At 38.1% G+C, this 15449-nt stretch overlaps 1 protein-coding gene across 1 annotated transcript in view; it reads right to left on the bottom strand.

The window, feature by feature from the left end:
• Positions 1 to 591: 591 nt before the first annotated feature.
• The window catches only part of LOC143440928 (uncharacterized), a 32131-nt gene continuing 17273 nt past the window's right edge, over positions 592 to 15449 (bottom strand). The window contains 4 exon segments of the mRNA XM_076927852.1: positions 592 to 1742; positions 1745 to 3649; positions 4536 to 4662; positions 7097 to 7144. Coding sequence (XP_076783967.1) covers positions 1660 to 1742; positions 1745 to 3649; positions 4536 to 4662; positions 7097 to 7126 — 2145 coding nt within the window. The 5' untranslated portion in view covers positions 7127 to 7144 and the 3' untranslated portion in view covers positions 592 to 1659.

Below are 15449 nucleotides of genomic sequence, written 5' to 3'. Positions count from 1 at the left end.
TCAGATGCTAAGGCCTATATGCAGAGCCACACCCTTCCTTAAAAAATGGAATGCAGAATACATGTACGAGTCAAAATTCATGGATAGGTGGAATTTGGCGTGCTGGGGTTTTGGGGGGGCTAATGGGTTCTGAGTCCACTGGGTTCCCCATGGATGTGGGCCTTTGGGAGGGTCCCTTACCAGTTACCCTGTGTTCATTAGAACTCATGGGATGCCTTCAGGCTGTGGTGTCCTCAGGGCAGCAGATCTGCAGGGTAGAACACGCCTGCTGGAAGAGCTCTACATCATTTTCATAGAATTCAAAGTACTTGTTATGAAGGCAGAGTAACCAGGAGACAAAATAATGGTATCTCAGTCCTAAGACCAATGAAAATATGTGTGCTCTTATGGTTTTTAGCAACCCCTGTGAGAGGTTCATTCCATCCTCAAAGGTGTTGCTATCCATGGGTTGAAAAACATTGTTCTAATATTCATTTTATGTTACAAGTTTGCAGAAAATATTAATGGGTTTCGTACCTTTTTGTGGGACATGCAACATATATATATCCATCTACCCATCTCAAGTGGAAATTGAAAACAATCAAGTCCAACTTGTTGAACCAATGATCTTTATTGGAGTTTCATACAGGACTCAGGGGAAGGAGTCAGTAAATGAGAGCCTGAAGGACTCAAAGACAATTGCTATCCTGAAATTGAAAACCATCATATGATACAAGTTATAAATACCAGTCACTAGGAGAAAACTGCATATCCATAGGCATATCTACAGGATAGAGAGCATCCTATATTTGAGGCTCAGTTTGTTAAATCCACTTTAAGAAGTATAATTTGTCTAAGTATCTTAATTTGAGTTAAGCACACAAGTGCTGTCAGTTTTACTCTAGTTTGAGACATGTATTTCCCAGCTGCTCTTTGAAATAGATCATTTCAGTCTCCAGGAACCTTTATACAATTCCATGTTCTTCTAGCTTCACCATCGTGTCTTCATTATGACATAGTTGAAAGTGAACAAGTAAAAATATTTAATGAAATATTTCTTTCATTGTCACATTTTCAGTTTCTCTCATCATAAACCCTGGGTAGTTTCTAAGATTTGAGCATTAATTAAACACTTTCACAAGTTTCTCATATACGTAATAAACAATTCTTTAGTGTGGAGCCTCAAGTGTTGCAAACAATACAGCTTGGATAGAGGACATGCCAGTTTTTTCTAGTGGACACTTTTTTTCTGACTAAAAATTTCCAGGTATTTTCTTAGTTCTGAGATTTGGGTTGTCTGAGGTTTTTCTCCTGTCTGCATTCTTTGATGATCCAACAGTAAACGGTCTGTGTATTTATAAGTACTCTCTTATATGTGTCTCCTGATGAATTCTAAGATGACATTCCTTGGACATGGTTTTTCTCATTGATTTCACTTGTGAAGTTTGTCTACTGTAAGCATTCTCTGATGAGTGCCAAGATTGTTTCTGGCTAAAGAAGTCATCACATTCACTATATGTAAGGTTTTTCTCCTACATGAATTCTCTGATGAATTCTAAGACTGCTTTTGCAGTAAAGTATTTGTCACATTCACTACATGTGAAAGGTTTCTCTGCAGTTTGAATTCTCTGATGAATAAGAAGACTGAATTTTGGGGGAAATCATATGTCACATTCATATTCATAACATTTTTTCTCCTGTATGAATTATCTGATGTTTTCTAAGATCGCCTTTGTGGGAAAAGCATTTGTCACATTCACTAATTTGAAAGGCTTCTCTCCTATATGAACTCTCTGATGAACATTAAGACCGCCTTTGTGGGTAAAGCATCTGTCACATTGACTACATTTGTAAGGTTTCTCTCCTGTATGAATTCTCTGATGAATAATAAGACTGCATTTTTGAGTAAAGACTTTGTCACATTCACTACATTTATAAGGTTTCTCTCCTGTATGAATTCGCTGATGAATTCTAAGATTGCCTTTCAGGGTAAAACATTTGTTACATTGACTGCATTTGTAAGGTTTCTCTCCTGAATGTATTCTCTGATGCATTCTAAGAAGATATTTCTTGGTAAAGCACTTGTCACATTCCATACATCTGTGAAGATTTTCTCCTGTATGAATTCTCTGATGAATACTAAGATAGCCTTTGTGGGTGAAGCATTTGTCACATTCACTACATGTGTAACCTTTCTCTCTTGTATGAACTATCTGATGAAGAATAAGACTGAATTTTTGGGTAAAGCCTTTGTCACATTCACTACATTTGTAAGGTTTTTCTGCCATATGAATTATCTGATGTTTTCTAAGAACCCATTTGTGGGTAAAGCATTTGTCACATTCACTACATTTATAAGCTTTCTCTCCTGTATGGATAATCTGATGATTTCTTAGGTCACTTTTGTAGCGAAAGCATTTGTCACATTCACTGCATTTGTAAGGTTTTTCTCCTGTATGAAATTTCAGATGTTTGCTAAGACCACCAATTTGGGAGAAGCATTTGTCACATTCACTACATTTGTAATGTTTTTCTCCTGTATGAACGATCTGATGAATAATAAGACTGAATTTTTGGGTAAAGCCTTTGTCACATTCACTACATTTGTAAGGTTTTTCTGCCATATGAATTATCTGATGTTTCCTCAGACCACCTTTGTGGGTAAAGCATTTGTCACATTCACTACATTTGTAAGCTTTCTCTCCTGTATGGATAATCTGATGACTTCTAAGGTCACTTTTGTAGAGAAAGCATTTGTCACACTCACTGCATTTGTGAGGTTTTTCTCTTATATGAATCTTCAGATGTTTGCTAAGACCACCAATTTGGGAGAAGCATTTGTCACATTTACTACATTTGTAAGGTTTTTCTTCCATGTGAATGCCCTGATGTCTTCTAAGACTGCCTTTGTGGGTAAAGCATCTGTCACATTCACTACATTTGTAAGGTTTCTCTCCTGTATGAATTCTCTGATGACTTCTAAGACCGCCTTTGTGGGTGAAGCATTTGTCACATTCAGTACATCTGTAAGGTTTCTCTCCTGTATGATTTCTCTGATGAATAATAAGACTGTGTTTGTGAGTAAAGTATTTGTCACATTCACTACATTTGTAAGGTTTTTCTCCTGTATGAATGCTTTGATGTCTTCTAAGATCGCCTTTGTGGGTAAAGCATTTGTCACATTCACTACATTTGTATGGGTTCTCTCCTGTATGAATTCGCTGATGAATTCTAAGATTGGCTTTCCGGGTAAAACATTTGTCACATTCACTACATTTGTAAAGCTTTTTTCTATTATTGGTTTGTTTCCGCATGAGATTTTCTTTAGAGTCAAAATCCTTATCAAGTTCTGTATTATTGTATTCTTTCTTTCTTCTGTGGATTCCCTGAGTTAAACCAATGGTAGAGCAGGAATTTAAACAGTTTATAGGGTTTTTATATTTGCAAGGTTCTCTGTTGTTTCCAGTTTCAAGCCTGCTTACGTTTGATGACTCAACCGATGTATCCCTGATGTTAGTTTTATAAGGTGCACTTTGGGTGGATTTATGAATGATTTTAACAAGCTCATGACATTTATAAGACTTCACTTGGATATTCACATGCTCGTGGACAATATGGTGCAGGTCTTGATCTAAGATGTTCTCATATTTATGACAAATGCGATGATTCTCTAAAAAATATATATATAATTAGAGATGACAGGGATTAGTAGATGAACAAGACAATATACCACCATATTCCCTGAAATTTTCTAATATAAATTAGTAATCTCAAAGACAGAGCTCTCAAAAATGGTCTTTCCTGTTTCACAATCATAACATGGATGGTTAGAACAACCTCAAATCTCATCTATATGAAATGACAGGAAACAATAGCCTTCCATATCTTATTTAAACAGGGTGCCTTGCAGAAGGTAAAAAGAATAGGTGATGAAATAGTAAAGGACTTTGAGAAAGGAGCTCTCTGAAGGACCATATTTAAAAAAAGTTTCTCTATTTTGCTTGTCATGTTTTGTGACAGAGTAATACAGTATAGCTTTGGTCAGCTAGGAATTCATTATGTAATCCACATTGGCATGGAACTCATGATATAAAAGCCATGCTGTACCAGAATTAAACATAAAACCCACAGGTCAAAAACTAAATAAATAAGGAACAACAAAATTCTCACAACCAACAGCTCTTTTTCTATTTAGAAACTTCTGCATTTTTAAAATTCATAAACAATTAAAGACTTAAATGCAACATTAAAATTAGAATATTCCAATTATTACAGGTGTGGCAATACATTCTCTTGCTCTGAATATTCAGGTTTCTTTGAATGTTGAACTTTTGATTAAAAGCAGATACAATGTTTTGAGAGATTACATAGAATACAATACTGGATCCTATTCTAAAGAGTGGAGTGAAATGTAAATGAAACACGATAAAGAACAGATGTTGGTATCCAGAATTTCCCTTATTCTGGGAGTCTCTAGACATGTCAGAGAATTTATATACACATGCTAGATAAAATCAAAGAATGAATCAGGAATTTTACGAGAAGGTTATTCTTACCCACAAAAACCAGATTGCTGTAATTCTCCAACATCACATCCATGTACAATGCCCTCTGAGCACGGTCAAGACTTTCCCATTCCTCCTGTGAGAAGTCCACAGCCACATCCTTGAATGTTAACTGACCCTGTAATAGAAAATTACCTGTTTATCATGTGCTGCTGGACAAAAGAGTTTTCCAAGATGAAACAGACCTAAAGAATAAGAGTCACATTGTGATAAATATGAATCATGGGAAATATTCAAGGACAAACAGCATCTTCTAGAAGTGCTACAGAAATGTGTCAGAAGTTAAGCATTGCAAAGTATATTGAGTACATTCCTCAGGTCTCTCTGTTACATGAATTTTCAACAGATGAAGATGCCACCATTACTCCATTTGAAAATATGTGTGCAGGTTCGATTATTTCTCAGCACCCACATGAACTACAGAACAGATATTTATTTCTAATCCTTTAAAATCTAATGCTGTCTTCTGAACTCTAATGGCTGGAGAAATATACAGCACATATGCATACATTCAGGCAAATGTACCAACATACAAAAAAAAATGAAATGTAATTTTAATAAAGAATGTTACCTACCATAGTCTTAATCTTTATTGTATTTCACTATTCTCTAAAACAGGATTATATAATGGAATCATAAATAGGAAACTAATAGGGAATACAACATGTGAGATCTAGATGCTGGAATTTACCATTATGAATTATAGGGTTGTTATCAAGTAGAATCCCAGTGACACATCACAAATGGTTAAATTACAATGAGTAAAACTGTGCTTCTAAATTCTACAGCTGTCAGCCTTGCTCAAGCATGGACATTATATTAATCCTGTCTGCAGCTGGGTCTCACCTGACTCTATTCTAAAATTCTTAGTTGACATCCTGAGATGTAGGTACAATGCTGTACCCTTTCTAGAGCAAAGATGTAGAAAGTAAAATGCAGCATTGTTGGATGAATTAAGAACCACACTTTTTTTAAACAATAAATGTGTAATATCAGTGAACTCATTCAATGTCCCAAAGGACACACAGAATATGGTACTTTAAAAAGATGTTTTATGAGACTATATTCACAACATTAAAATATACAAAAGAAAAACAGTATTAGAGAACATTAAAATTATTTACAGTTTTCCCAAAGTTGACATATTGGAATACATATAATATCAATTTCATAAATTACATATGGTCTTTTACTACAGAATAATTAGACATGTATGTATAAATAAGTGGTATATGTGACAATGCACTTAGATGAAGTAGAATAATTTTCTTGGATCAAATTGTCTTTTTAAATTGAGAAAATTATACTCTTTTAAATATATTATTGGTAGTGAGATTGACTTAAGTGAAAACTTGAGTCTTTTAATAGTAAGGTTTTTTTTCTTTTCTTTCTGCACACAATGCAGTTACTACCATGCCTGACTTCAGTCCGAAGAGCTTGATGTTGAACTCAGGGATTCACAGGAATAATGTGTCACTCAGTACACATAAAAACATGCAGATAAACACTTAAAATATCAAACATGTGAAAAGAATACTATTGTAAAGAAACAGCACCACAGCCCTTCAGAGATTTTCCCCTATGTAATACATAGCCTGGAAGAGAGAGAGAAAAAAAACATACGAAGGATGGAACATTGTTTCCATTAAAGAAGAGAAGAGAAAAATTAAGAGGGACATTCAGTAATGGTTGAAATTTCATGGCTTATACAAAGTACCAAGGCGATACTCTCTAGAAAAATCTTACTAATACATTCCATGTGCTGCAATAAAAAAAGGTACACACAGCAGTGTTTATACTACTTCTAAAAAATGATGAAACAAAGGAGAAATAGAAAATAATCATCTGTATCTTGAGAACTTACCACACTGAGCACTGGTCAGACTCTCCAGAGACAAACAGATTTCATGTGTCAACAGGTCCATGATTACTGTGTTACTCAAAATGCCAAAGAGATACCAGAATACTACAATCTGCATTCCCTAAAAACACATTAATTTTATGGCAAGAGAGAGCCACATATTCGTTCCATCATCTGTGCCTTTACAGATCTGACATATTTACTATTAGAATTCAATACAGTGAGTGAATTCTAATTCTACTTTCCCATAAACTCTACTCTTCCATATATTTGCCTATCCACATCCACAAGCTTGTTTCTAGAAACTTGACCATTCCTGAAACAGCATTTGTGTAGCACGTGAGACCTTTGTTCTACACTAATATAAAAAGGGCACAAGTTTATCCAATGTAGAAATTAGCTATCATTGAGAATCATTTTCAATAGATTCTCTTTCAGACCTGAAGGTCTTCAGTCCTTGGAAATTTATGTCCTCACAGGATAAAATCAAGTGAAATACAATAGGCACAAGGATGTGCTTGTCCCATTTGAAGTGAAAGATCTAAAGGCTCAATTTTGATCACTGGAGAAGAACAAAGATAAATTACAGAAACGAAACACTTTAGATAACATTACCAGAGGTAGAGAACTAAAGTCTCAGATGGTTTAAAGACTAACAGGGATTTCAAAGAAATGTGGAAAGGGCACTAACCTGAGGAGCATTTATGAGAGAAGCATTCATTCTTCTTGTCACTCTTCTCTGAAAAATCAAAAGCTAAAATAAATACAACTCTGTTATGAACAATGATAAACCATATAAAAACACATAAAAAGAAAAATGATGCCAGTAAACTTGACAACATTCCTACCGACAGGAGAGCATGGAATGGTATATTTAATGTGGCAAGGAAAATTACTACAATCTGTGGCCGTTTTCAAACCTTAGCAGGTACCAGGCACAGATAAAAAGTATATGTAAACCAGCTGCAAAAAAGTACTACTCAGGGTTATTACTGAGAACTTATGATTCAGGAACTAGAGTCAGAGGCAAATGGTTAGTGGGGCCCTAATGGATGCCTAGCATTAAATAAAGTTCATTAGCTATCACACTAGAACACAATATATGACCCTTTGGTCATGTTTCATTTCATTCCTCCTGGCAGATACAGTACATCTCTTTTCCATGTGTGTCCTGTTGTCTTGTACAGACACATATTCTACCTGTCAAATAGCTTATTTTACTCAAATTGATAAATCATGATCAGGTCGAGTTACAGCCATTTCCATCATCATCTAAGAAGGCTTTACATTGTCTCTGAGGTAAAATGTATCTTTCCAATTACTCTTCCTTTCAATGAGAAATTCTCTTCTAAGTTGCATGCATACCTTTGTGTGAGAATATTGACCACTGAAATCCATGTGAACCCGTTTATAAGGAGAACATTAAAATTCAGGACACACCTGTCTTTAAATGGCATGTCCATGTGCTAAATGTCTAAGCCACTGGTTCTAGGCCTTTCTAATGCTGAAATCTTTTAATACAGCACAAGAAACTCATGAGTTAATGTATGTACATGTGCAGGCCCATCTGCCACAGGGGAGTGGCGTATCAGTTCCTAAGACCATCAGAAATATATGATTTATGATAGACATATGTGACCCCTGTGAAAGGGTCAACTGACCCCCTACCACTCCCCCCCCACACACACAGGGTCAAGACCCTCGGGTTGAGAATTGTCCTAGGCAATGCTAAATCATCAAGAGGCAGGCATGGAGGAAACTGTCTGCTACTCATAAAAGGCTATGCATAGAGATAAAGTAAATCATTTCAGGATATGCTCTTGGGAGGATTCACACATTATGTCAGATCCATCAAAATTCTACCACTGCTGGAAACATCTTCCTGAACGTGCATATATCTGTGTTTTGGGGTTGTTCTAGGCAGTTCTCAGGTTCCCAATTATTAATGAATATTTCTCAAGGGACACCCCTTAGTTCCTGGCTGCTATGGATTTCCTTTATGATGATAATTCTCACAATTCCACATGAAAGTAAAAATGTGTGACACAGGTCTCCTGTCATATATACATATACATTCATACAAGGCATACAAATATATGTATATAAATACATATTTTATGTATGTCTCAAAAATAAGAACTTATTCTGAATGTTGAAATAGCAGTACTACACAAAGTCGTCTTGACCACAACAGTAGCATATATGGAACTCTTTTTATGTGTTATGTTGACCTTATGTTTCTCTCATATCAAATGTTTTTCCAGATGTTGGTCTCTTTCTATGCCACTTCGCAGGTAGTTTAGTGTGATAATAGAAAATAGCAGAGTGATGGCATGGTGTGGAAAGTCATACAAAATTAATGAGAATTGAAGAGAAAAAATGATTTTACTAGAAACAAGTGAAAGTCAACATTTTATGTCTTAAAACTAGGCCAGGCAATGAGCAAGTGCTGACACACTGTCTCCACTAACAATCTTTGAGGACTGCACAGATTGAGCAATGAATTCTCCAATTTTTTTTAGAAAAACTTATAATAATCTTGCACCGAGGATATTGCAGAATGCTGAAAGAAACAGGAAGTTAGATAGTCATCACACAAACCTGACTTTACCTTGACTTTAAGAAAAAGAGATGAAAAAAACCAATATTTACAAATAAATAAAGATCATAGAGCAGTTACAAGGATGTACATTGACACAGAGATTCTCTCTAACTCATACAGAAGGGGAATGAATTGATTTCATTCCAATGATCTAAGACTGTTTCAAGACCCACAAAACAAACTATTCAAGGCACAAAATATGTAAAATCAGTGAGGGAAGACACACAACCTTGTCAAGATATCCATGAAAGGCCTGGGGCAAAATGTCACATTGGTTCACTATAAAAGTACTAAAGTACTTGAGAACAGAAGGAACATACCCCAGCATAATCAAGATAGCCAACATTCTAACCCAGCATTCCATAATTTGAACCCAGCCTCCATTATTCAACTGTACTCAGAAGAAAGAAAAGGATGTGCAATGGCTTCACACTAACTCATAACAGTGTTATCCCTGCTTACAAAGAGCAAGTAAGACTTAGAACATTTTAATGAATAAAATATGAAAACAAAGATGCATGTTTTCCCAAATTACATAATTGGTGAAACATGATTCTTCAATTCAAAAACTACAAACATTCCACAAGAAACCTCCAATCTGATAATACTCTTAATGCACTGTATAAAAACACAAGAAAATATCCCTTGTCCTTTGCACATTGCTAGAGAATATGCTGAAACTGGAAGAACAAGTCCCCTTAACTGCTGAGCCACATCCAGTGTTCTTAATTATTTCTTAATTACCTACTATAGAGACTTAATGAACAGTGAGACAGAATTCATGGGAGCACCAATGAAACTTTCTTACAGTGTCAGGGTGAGTGCCAGCTCAGAAAGACACAGAAGTGAGGTGACAGAGCCACATTGAAAAGTTTGGCAGCAATAGGCACTGGTTGGGAAAGTCCAATAACTATTTAACTCAGGGCTTAAAAATATGTAAGTTTAACTTTTAGGGAATAATCTTGCAGGGGCTGTTTTGTCCAGCTGCCATGGCTCAGGGTGGTTGCCCTTTTCCTCTGCCAGGTTCTTAATCACCTGGACCCTGCCTATCTTTTTGTAGATGCCCTCGAATCCCTCAGCACTAGCCATGGAGAATGGGGAGAAGCTGCAGACACTGTGCTCCTCCCCTCTGATGCTGGAGGCCACCAGAAGGGGCCAGAGATCAAGGTCTCCACAGGAGGCAGGTGGGAAGCTTCTGGCTGTTATAGGAGTGATCCTGATGTCTCCAGCCCAGCCATGCATGCCAGGCTAGCCAGCTGTCGCACTCTGCCTGGCTGCCACCTCTGCTGACAGCAGAGGGACAGAGCTTTCTTTTCTTGGCGGCCAACTTGCTCGGCCAGGCAGTTCAAGGGCACCACGCTAGGGGAGCTGCGAGCCGAGAGTGGGCTGAGTGAGGGCACCCTCCATGCAGTGCTACCTGGAGAACACCCTACGTGCAGTGGGCAGGCTGCCAGAACCGGAACCGCCTTGCCCACTCGTCAAAGGACCTGCCTCTCTGCTCTTGTACCTGCGGCTCCATCTCCTTCTCTGCCGGTGGCCATGTTACCTCTTTTTAACTCAGGATGTTTAACACAGTAGACTCAGTCCAAAATAACGTCAGTCAAAGTCCAAGAACACAAAGATCAACAACCAACACACAGACAGGTCGCCAAGAAAACAGAGATAAACAACATAGACAGCTCACCACTGTCTTGGGCAGTGCATAAACCTGGTTATACAAACAGATTTTGCCCCTGTCACAGGCACAAAAACCAGGTTACACAATCAAGACATAGAAAAACTGCCAGTGGAAGACTCCAATAACCACACGACTTGGCCAGTCTACACTGGACCTAATTTAACAGATTAAGACAACTTGGTCAGCTTACGCTGGACCAAATCTAACATATTTCTAACCCCACCAGCAAAGAACAACACACTGACGTCTGACACACGGGACTGCCACAAGAGAGCAACAGATGCCACCTCCAGGTGGTGATGGCTGCAAAACCACCTTCAAATGGAAAAGGGTCGTTAACCAGAAAACTTGGCTAACTTACACTGGACCAAATCTAACAGATTCAGACCCTATCTTCCAGACTGACTTTGTGGCGTCCCCCAAAGTCTTGTGGCCTGCAAAGTGTGGGTACATCTACCCTCCCCCTTCGCTTCCACTCCCACAAATCCCCTCTCGGAACTTGTAATCTGACCCTATCCCAAGATTGCAAACTGCCCTCCATGCCTTGCCTAGTTCTTGCCCCTGCTACAAGCAAAGAAACCAGGCTAGACAGACGGTCGCCCATGACCCGGGCACACAGACACTTCACAGACACAGATAGTTGCCCCTGCCACAGGCACAGACATTTCACAGACACAGTACACACACACACACAGTTGCCCCTGCCACAGGCAAAGACATTTCACAGACACAAAAACAAAGGACAGAGAGATAGCACACAAACCAGCTTGAGTGAGTGGACCTCCGATCTCTGGAGCAGTGGGGTCTGAGAGAATGAATCCCGGTGGGACCTCTAAAATGTTGGACACTAAGATCCAAAACTAGGGGACGCGCTCCCCCAGAGACACTCACAGACGGGATTCACTGCAATAACATGAGGTTTATTGATGATAAGATGTTAGCCAGTATACTGGGGTTCCCCTATACAAAGACAAGAGGAACCCCAAGCCAAAGCTGGGGGCAGCTTTTATACAGAGCTCATCAGGGCAACCACAAAGGCTGACCTTTTCAGGTCTGGTCTATAGATGACTCAGATTCACACATTACTTTTATGACAACGAGTGTCTTCCATTTGCCCAGGATTATTACATTAAAGGCTCAGTTTCTTAACCCCTCCCATCTTGGGCCCCTCTCCTGGAATGCGTCTCCCTGCTCTGGGCCTTCCCCACCTACAGATGGGTTCCCTTCCCTGTGGTCTGAGAAATGTTAATTAGCCTCTCCCTTTCTCTTCTGAATGTTAACTCAGAAAGTGTCCTCTGACTAAGGAATGTACCCTTTCCAGAATGTATTCTGGAATTCTAAGTTCAAACCGAGACCTGAATATCTCACATTTAGTTCCTACAACAGGAACCCAAAAATGAAGTGACAAAGAAACACTGAGACGTTTTGGCAACAATAGATACCACTTGGTTTGTTTTTTGTTTTTTAGTTTTTTGTTTTTTTTATTGGACATTTTATTTATTTACATTTCAGATGTTATCCCCTATCCCCATCCCACCCCCCTCCTGAGAAACCTCCTAACCCACCACCTGCTCCTTTTTTTCTTCTGTTAACATTTTAATCACATGCATGTATTAAGGTCAGTTATAGTTTAAGAAACTAGCAATACAATAGATGCAAAGAGTCAAAAAGCAAGAAAGACAATAAACACAAACAGTCTAAGTTCTCCAGTGATCACTATGTCTAAAGGCTTATCAGGATGACCAAAATATCTGAGCCTGCTTCCCTGTCCTAGCCCAAAGTCATTTCCATGCCTGAATCCTACTTCATTGTTCTAGCCAAAGGTTTATATTCCTGCCTGTAATCACTTCTTTGTTCTAGCCTAAGATTTAGATCCCTGCCTGAAAGTATTTCTTTCTTCTAGCCTATGATTTAGATTTGTGCCTGAAATGAATTCTTTGTTCTAGCCTATAATTTAGATTCCTGCCTGAAAGTACTTCTTTGTTCTAGCCTAATGTCTGATTCCTGTCTGCAGCCCATTTCCTTCTCTTTGGCCAATGTTTAATTCCTTCCAAGCAGCCTATTCCCTTGTCCTTGAATAGGTGACAGTTGTGCTGAGGGCTTACAAATATAAGAACAAGTCAATCTGAAATAGTATATTTAAATATATTAGTAAGGTTGTGTAGAAATTTAAGCACACACACATACACACACACACACACACACACACTCAAGATTCATGACATTCCAATGAATCAAGGACACAGACTTGGTTCTGTGAAGAGACAAAATATTTGAGAAAGAATTTTCCCCCTACTCCAAACTAAAAAAGTAAATCCCCAAGTAAGAGAATTAGAGCTGAACAGGGATCATTGTAATGTCTGCCAGGGACAACAATGAACCTTATGCAGTGCTGTAGAAAATCAGACACAGACACAGACACACAAACACACACACACACACACACACACAAAGGAATTGTGAAGGAAATGACAAACTCTTAGAAATAAGTGAACAATTCAACCTTCTAAGTTATAAACCTAAAAATGGCTTTAGCAGTGCTGAGACTGAAGCAGGAAGTATTTGCCTTACCAATGTCTGAGGAATACACAGATTCAGCACATAGTCATCCTTTCTTTTAAACAAATCGTATTCTAATACCACAAGAAAAAAATAGTATCAAACACACAAAAAAGGAACACTAGAAAGACATCACACATACCTAGGTTTACCTCAACATTAAAAGCAGTTAAGCCCAAATACATACAAATAAAAATTATGGACCACTTGCCAAGGATGGACACAGATGAAGAGATTGTCTCTAAGTGACATGAGAATAAAATGAGCTGACGTAATGCCAAAAATATAAGATTTTTTTTAGCACTTATGAGTTAATGAATGTGAGACACCAAATATGTATCCTCAGAAGAAACATGACCATTTCATTAGATCCCTAAAACACCTGTGGCTAAACATCACAATTGCTCATTATAAAAACTCTGAAGAATGTGTGAATATGATGAATATACATCAGGACAATGGATACAATGAGACACAAACATACAAATCCATACTAGAAAGGAAATACATAAAGATACAGAGAATGAAGAGTCTTTTGACTTTGAATATAAACCCACATTAAACGAATACGAAATGCAGAGAAACCATACCAACACTAGAAATGTGGATGAGGCTTTAAGCCATGTTCAAACCTTAGTAGACATAAAGCAACTCATAGAGAAGAACTACTTTATAAATGTACAGAATGCTGGAAGCCCTTTGGCATGTCATAACTCACGTGTAGACTTTGATGTATGTAACTACATGCGCTACATGCATCATGGGGAAGAAACCTGACAACTGTACAGAATGTGGAAATTGCTCTCATTGTGCATGAGATTTAGAAAAACAATACAGAATCTACACTGGAAAGAAAACTTACAAATATAATGATTATGATAAATCCCTCACTTGATGTTCAGGTATTAGAAAACATCAGAAATTCATACAACAGAGGAAAATTCCAAGTGTAACAAATGTTCCAAATGATTGAGATATATATATATATATATATATATATATATATATATATATATAAAATATATATATAACAAATGTACAAATGTATATTATATATATATATATATATATATATATATATATATATATATATATATATATCAACAACTTAGGAGACATTAGACAATCCATACAGGAGAGAAGCTTTATAAATCCCATGAATGTGAGAAATCCTTTACCATTGATTCAGCTCTTAAATTACACAAAAACATTCATATACATGAGAAACTTTACAAATACAATGAATATGGCAACAGTTTTATCAATAAACATCATCCTTTACCCATCTGCTCTGCTTGCAGAGCACTCTGGGCCAAGCCAAGCTGCCCTGAGCAGCCTGACATCCCAGGGAGTCCTCAATTCTGCTGCCACCTTTCCCCGCACCTGCATTAGACCTGCAGATTCTGAACCAAAAAGGTAAGATTCCTTTCCCACTCCCATATTTCTTGCTGACTGAGCCCTCTCATGCAGGCCAAGCTGCCCTTAGCAGAATGTTATCCCAGAGGGCCCTTCCTTCTATTACTACCTCTGCTCCACCTTCATCAGACTCTAGAAACATACAGGTAAGCTTCCCTTCCCTTCCCCAACCCATCTTATCTATTCACTGAGCCCTCTGAGCCAAGCCAAGCTGCCCTTAGCGGGCTGTGACCCCAGGGAGACTTCCATTCTCCTGCCACCTCTTGCCACACATTCACCAAACCTCAAGATACTGATCCATACAGGTAATTTCCCCTTCCCCTTCCCACAGTCCCTGCTTGCTGAGATCTCTGGGCATGGGCATATTGCTCAGAGTAGGCAGCTATCCCAGGAAGACATCCATTCTTCTACAACTTCCTAACCCATTTTCATCAGAACTGAGACTCCTGAACCACAGAGGTGAGGTTCCCTTCCCCCACCCATTTTCCCTGCTCTCTGAGCCACCTTGGCCATGCCAAGCTGCCCTGAACAGTCTGTTAGTAAAGGGGTACCTCAATTCTCCTGCCACCTCTCCACCCACCTTCACTGGACCCATGGCTCTTGAACCATACAGACCTGCAGACCCTGAAACATACAAAGAAAAATACCCATCAGAGGCCTGCCACACCAGGACCGTTGAGGTTTACCTCATTCCAATATTTACTATAAAAACATCCAGAACATCTCCTAAGGAAAAATAAAATAATTATAAGAGTCAGATGGAGGTAGGGAAATGAGATACTTAAAGAA

Source organism: Arvicanthis niloticus, chromosome 30, assembly GCF_011762505.2.
Source record: "Arvicanthis niloticus isolate mArvNil1 chromosome 30, mArvNil1.pat.X, whole genome shotgun sequence".
Classification (NCBI taxonomy): Eukaryota; Metazoa; Chordata; class Mammalia; order Rodentia; family Muridae; genus Arvicanthis; species Arvicanthis niloticus.
Note: the sequence above shows the minus strand (reverse complement) of the source record. Positions and strands in the feature narration are given on the sequence as shown.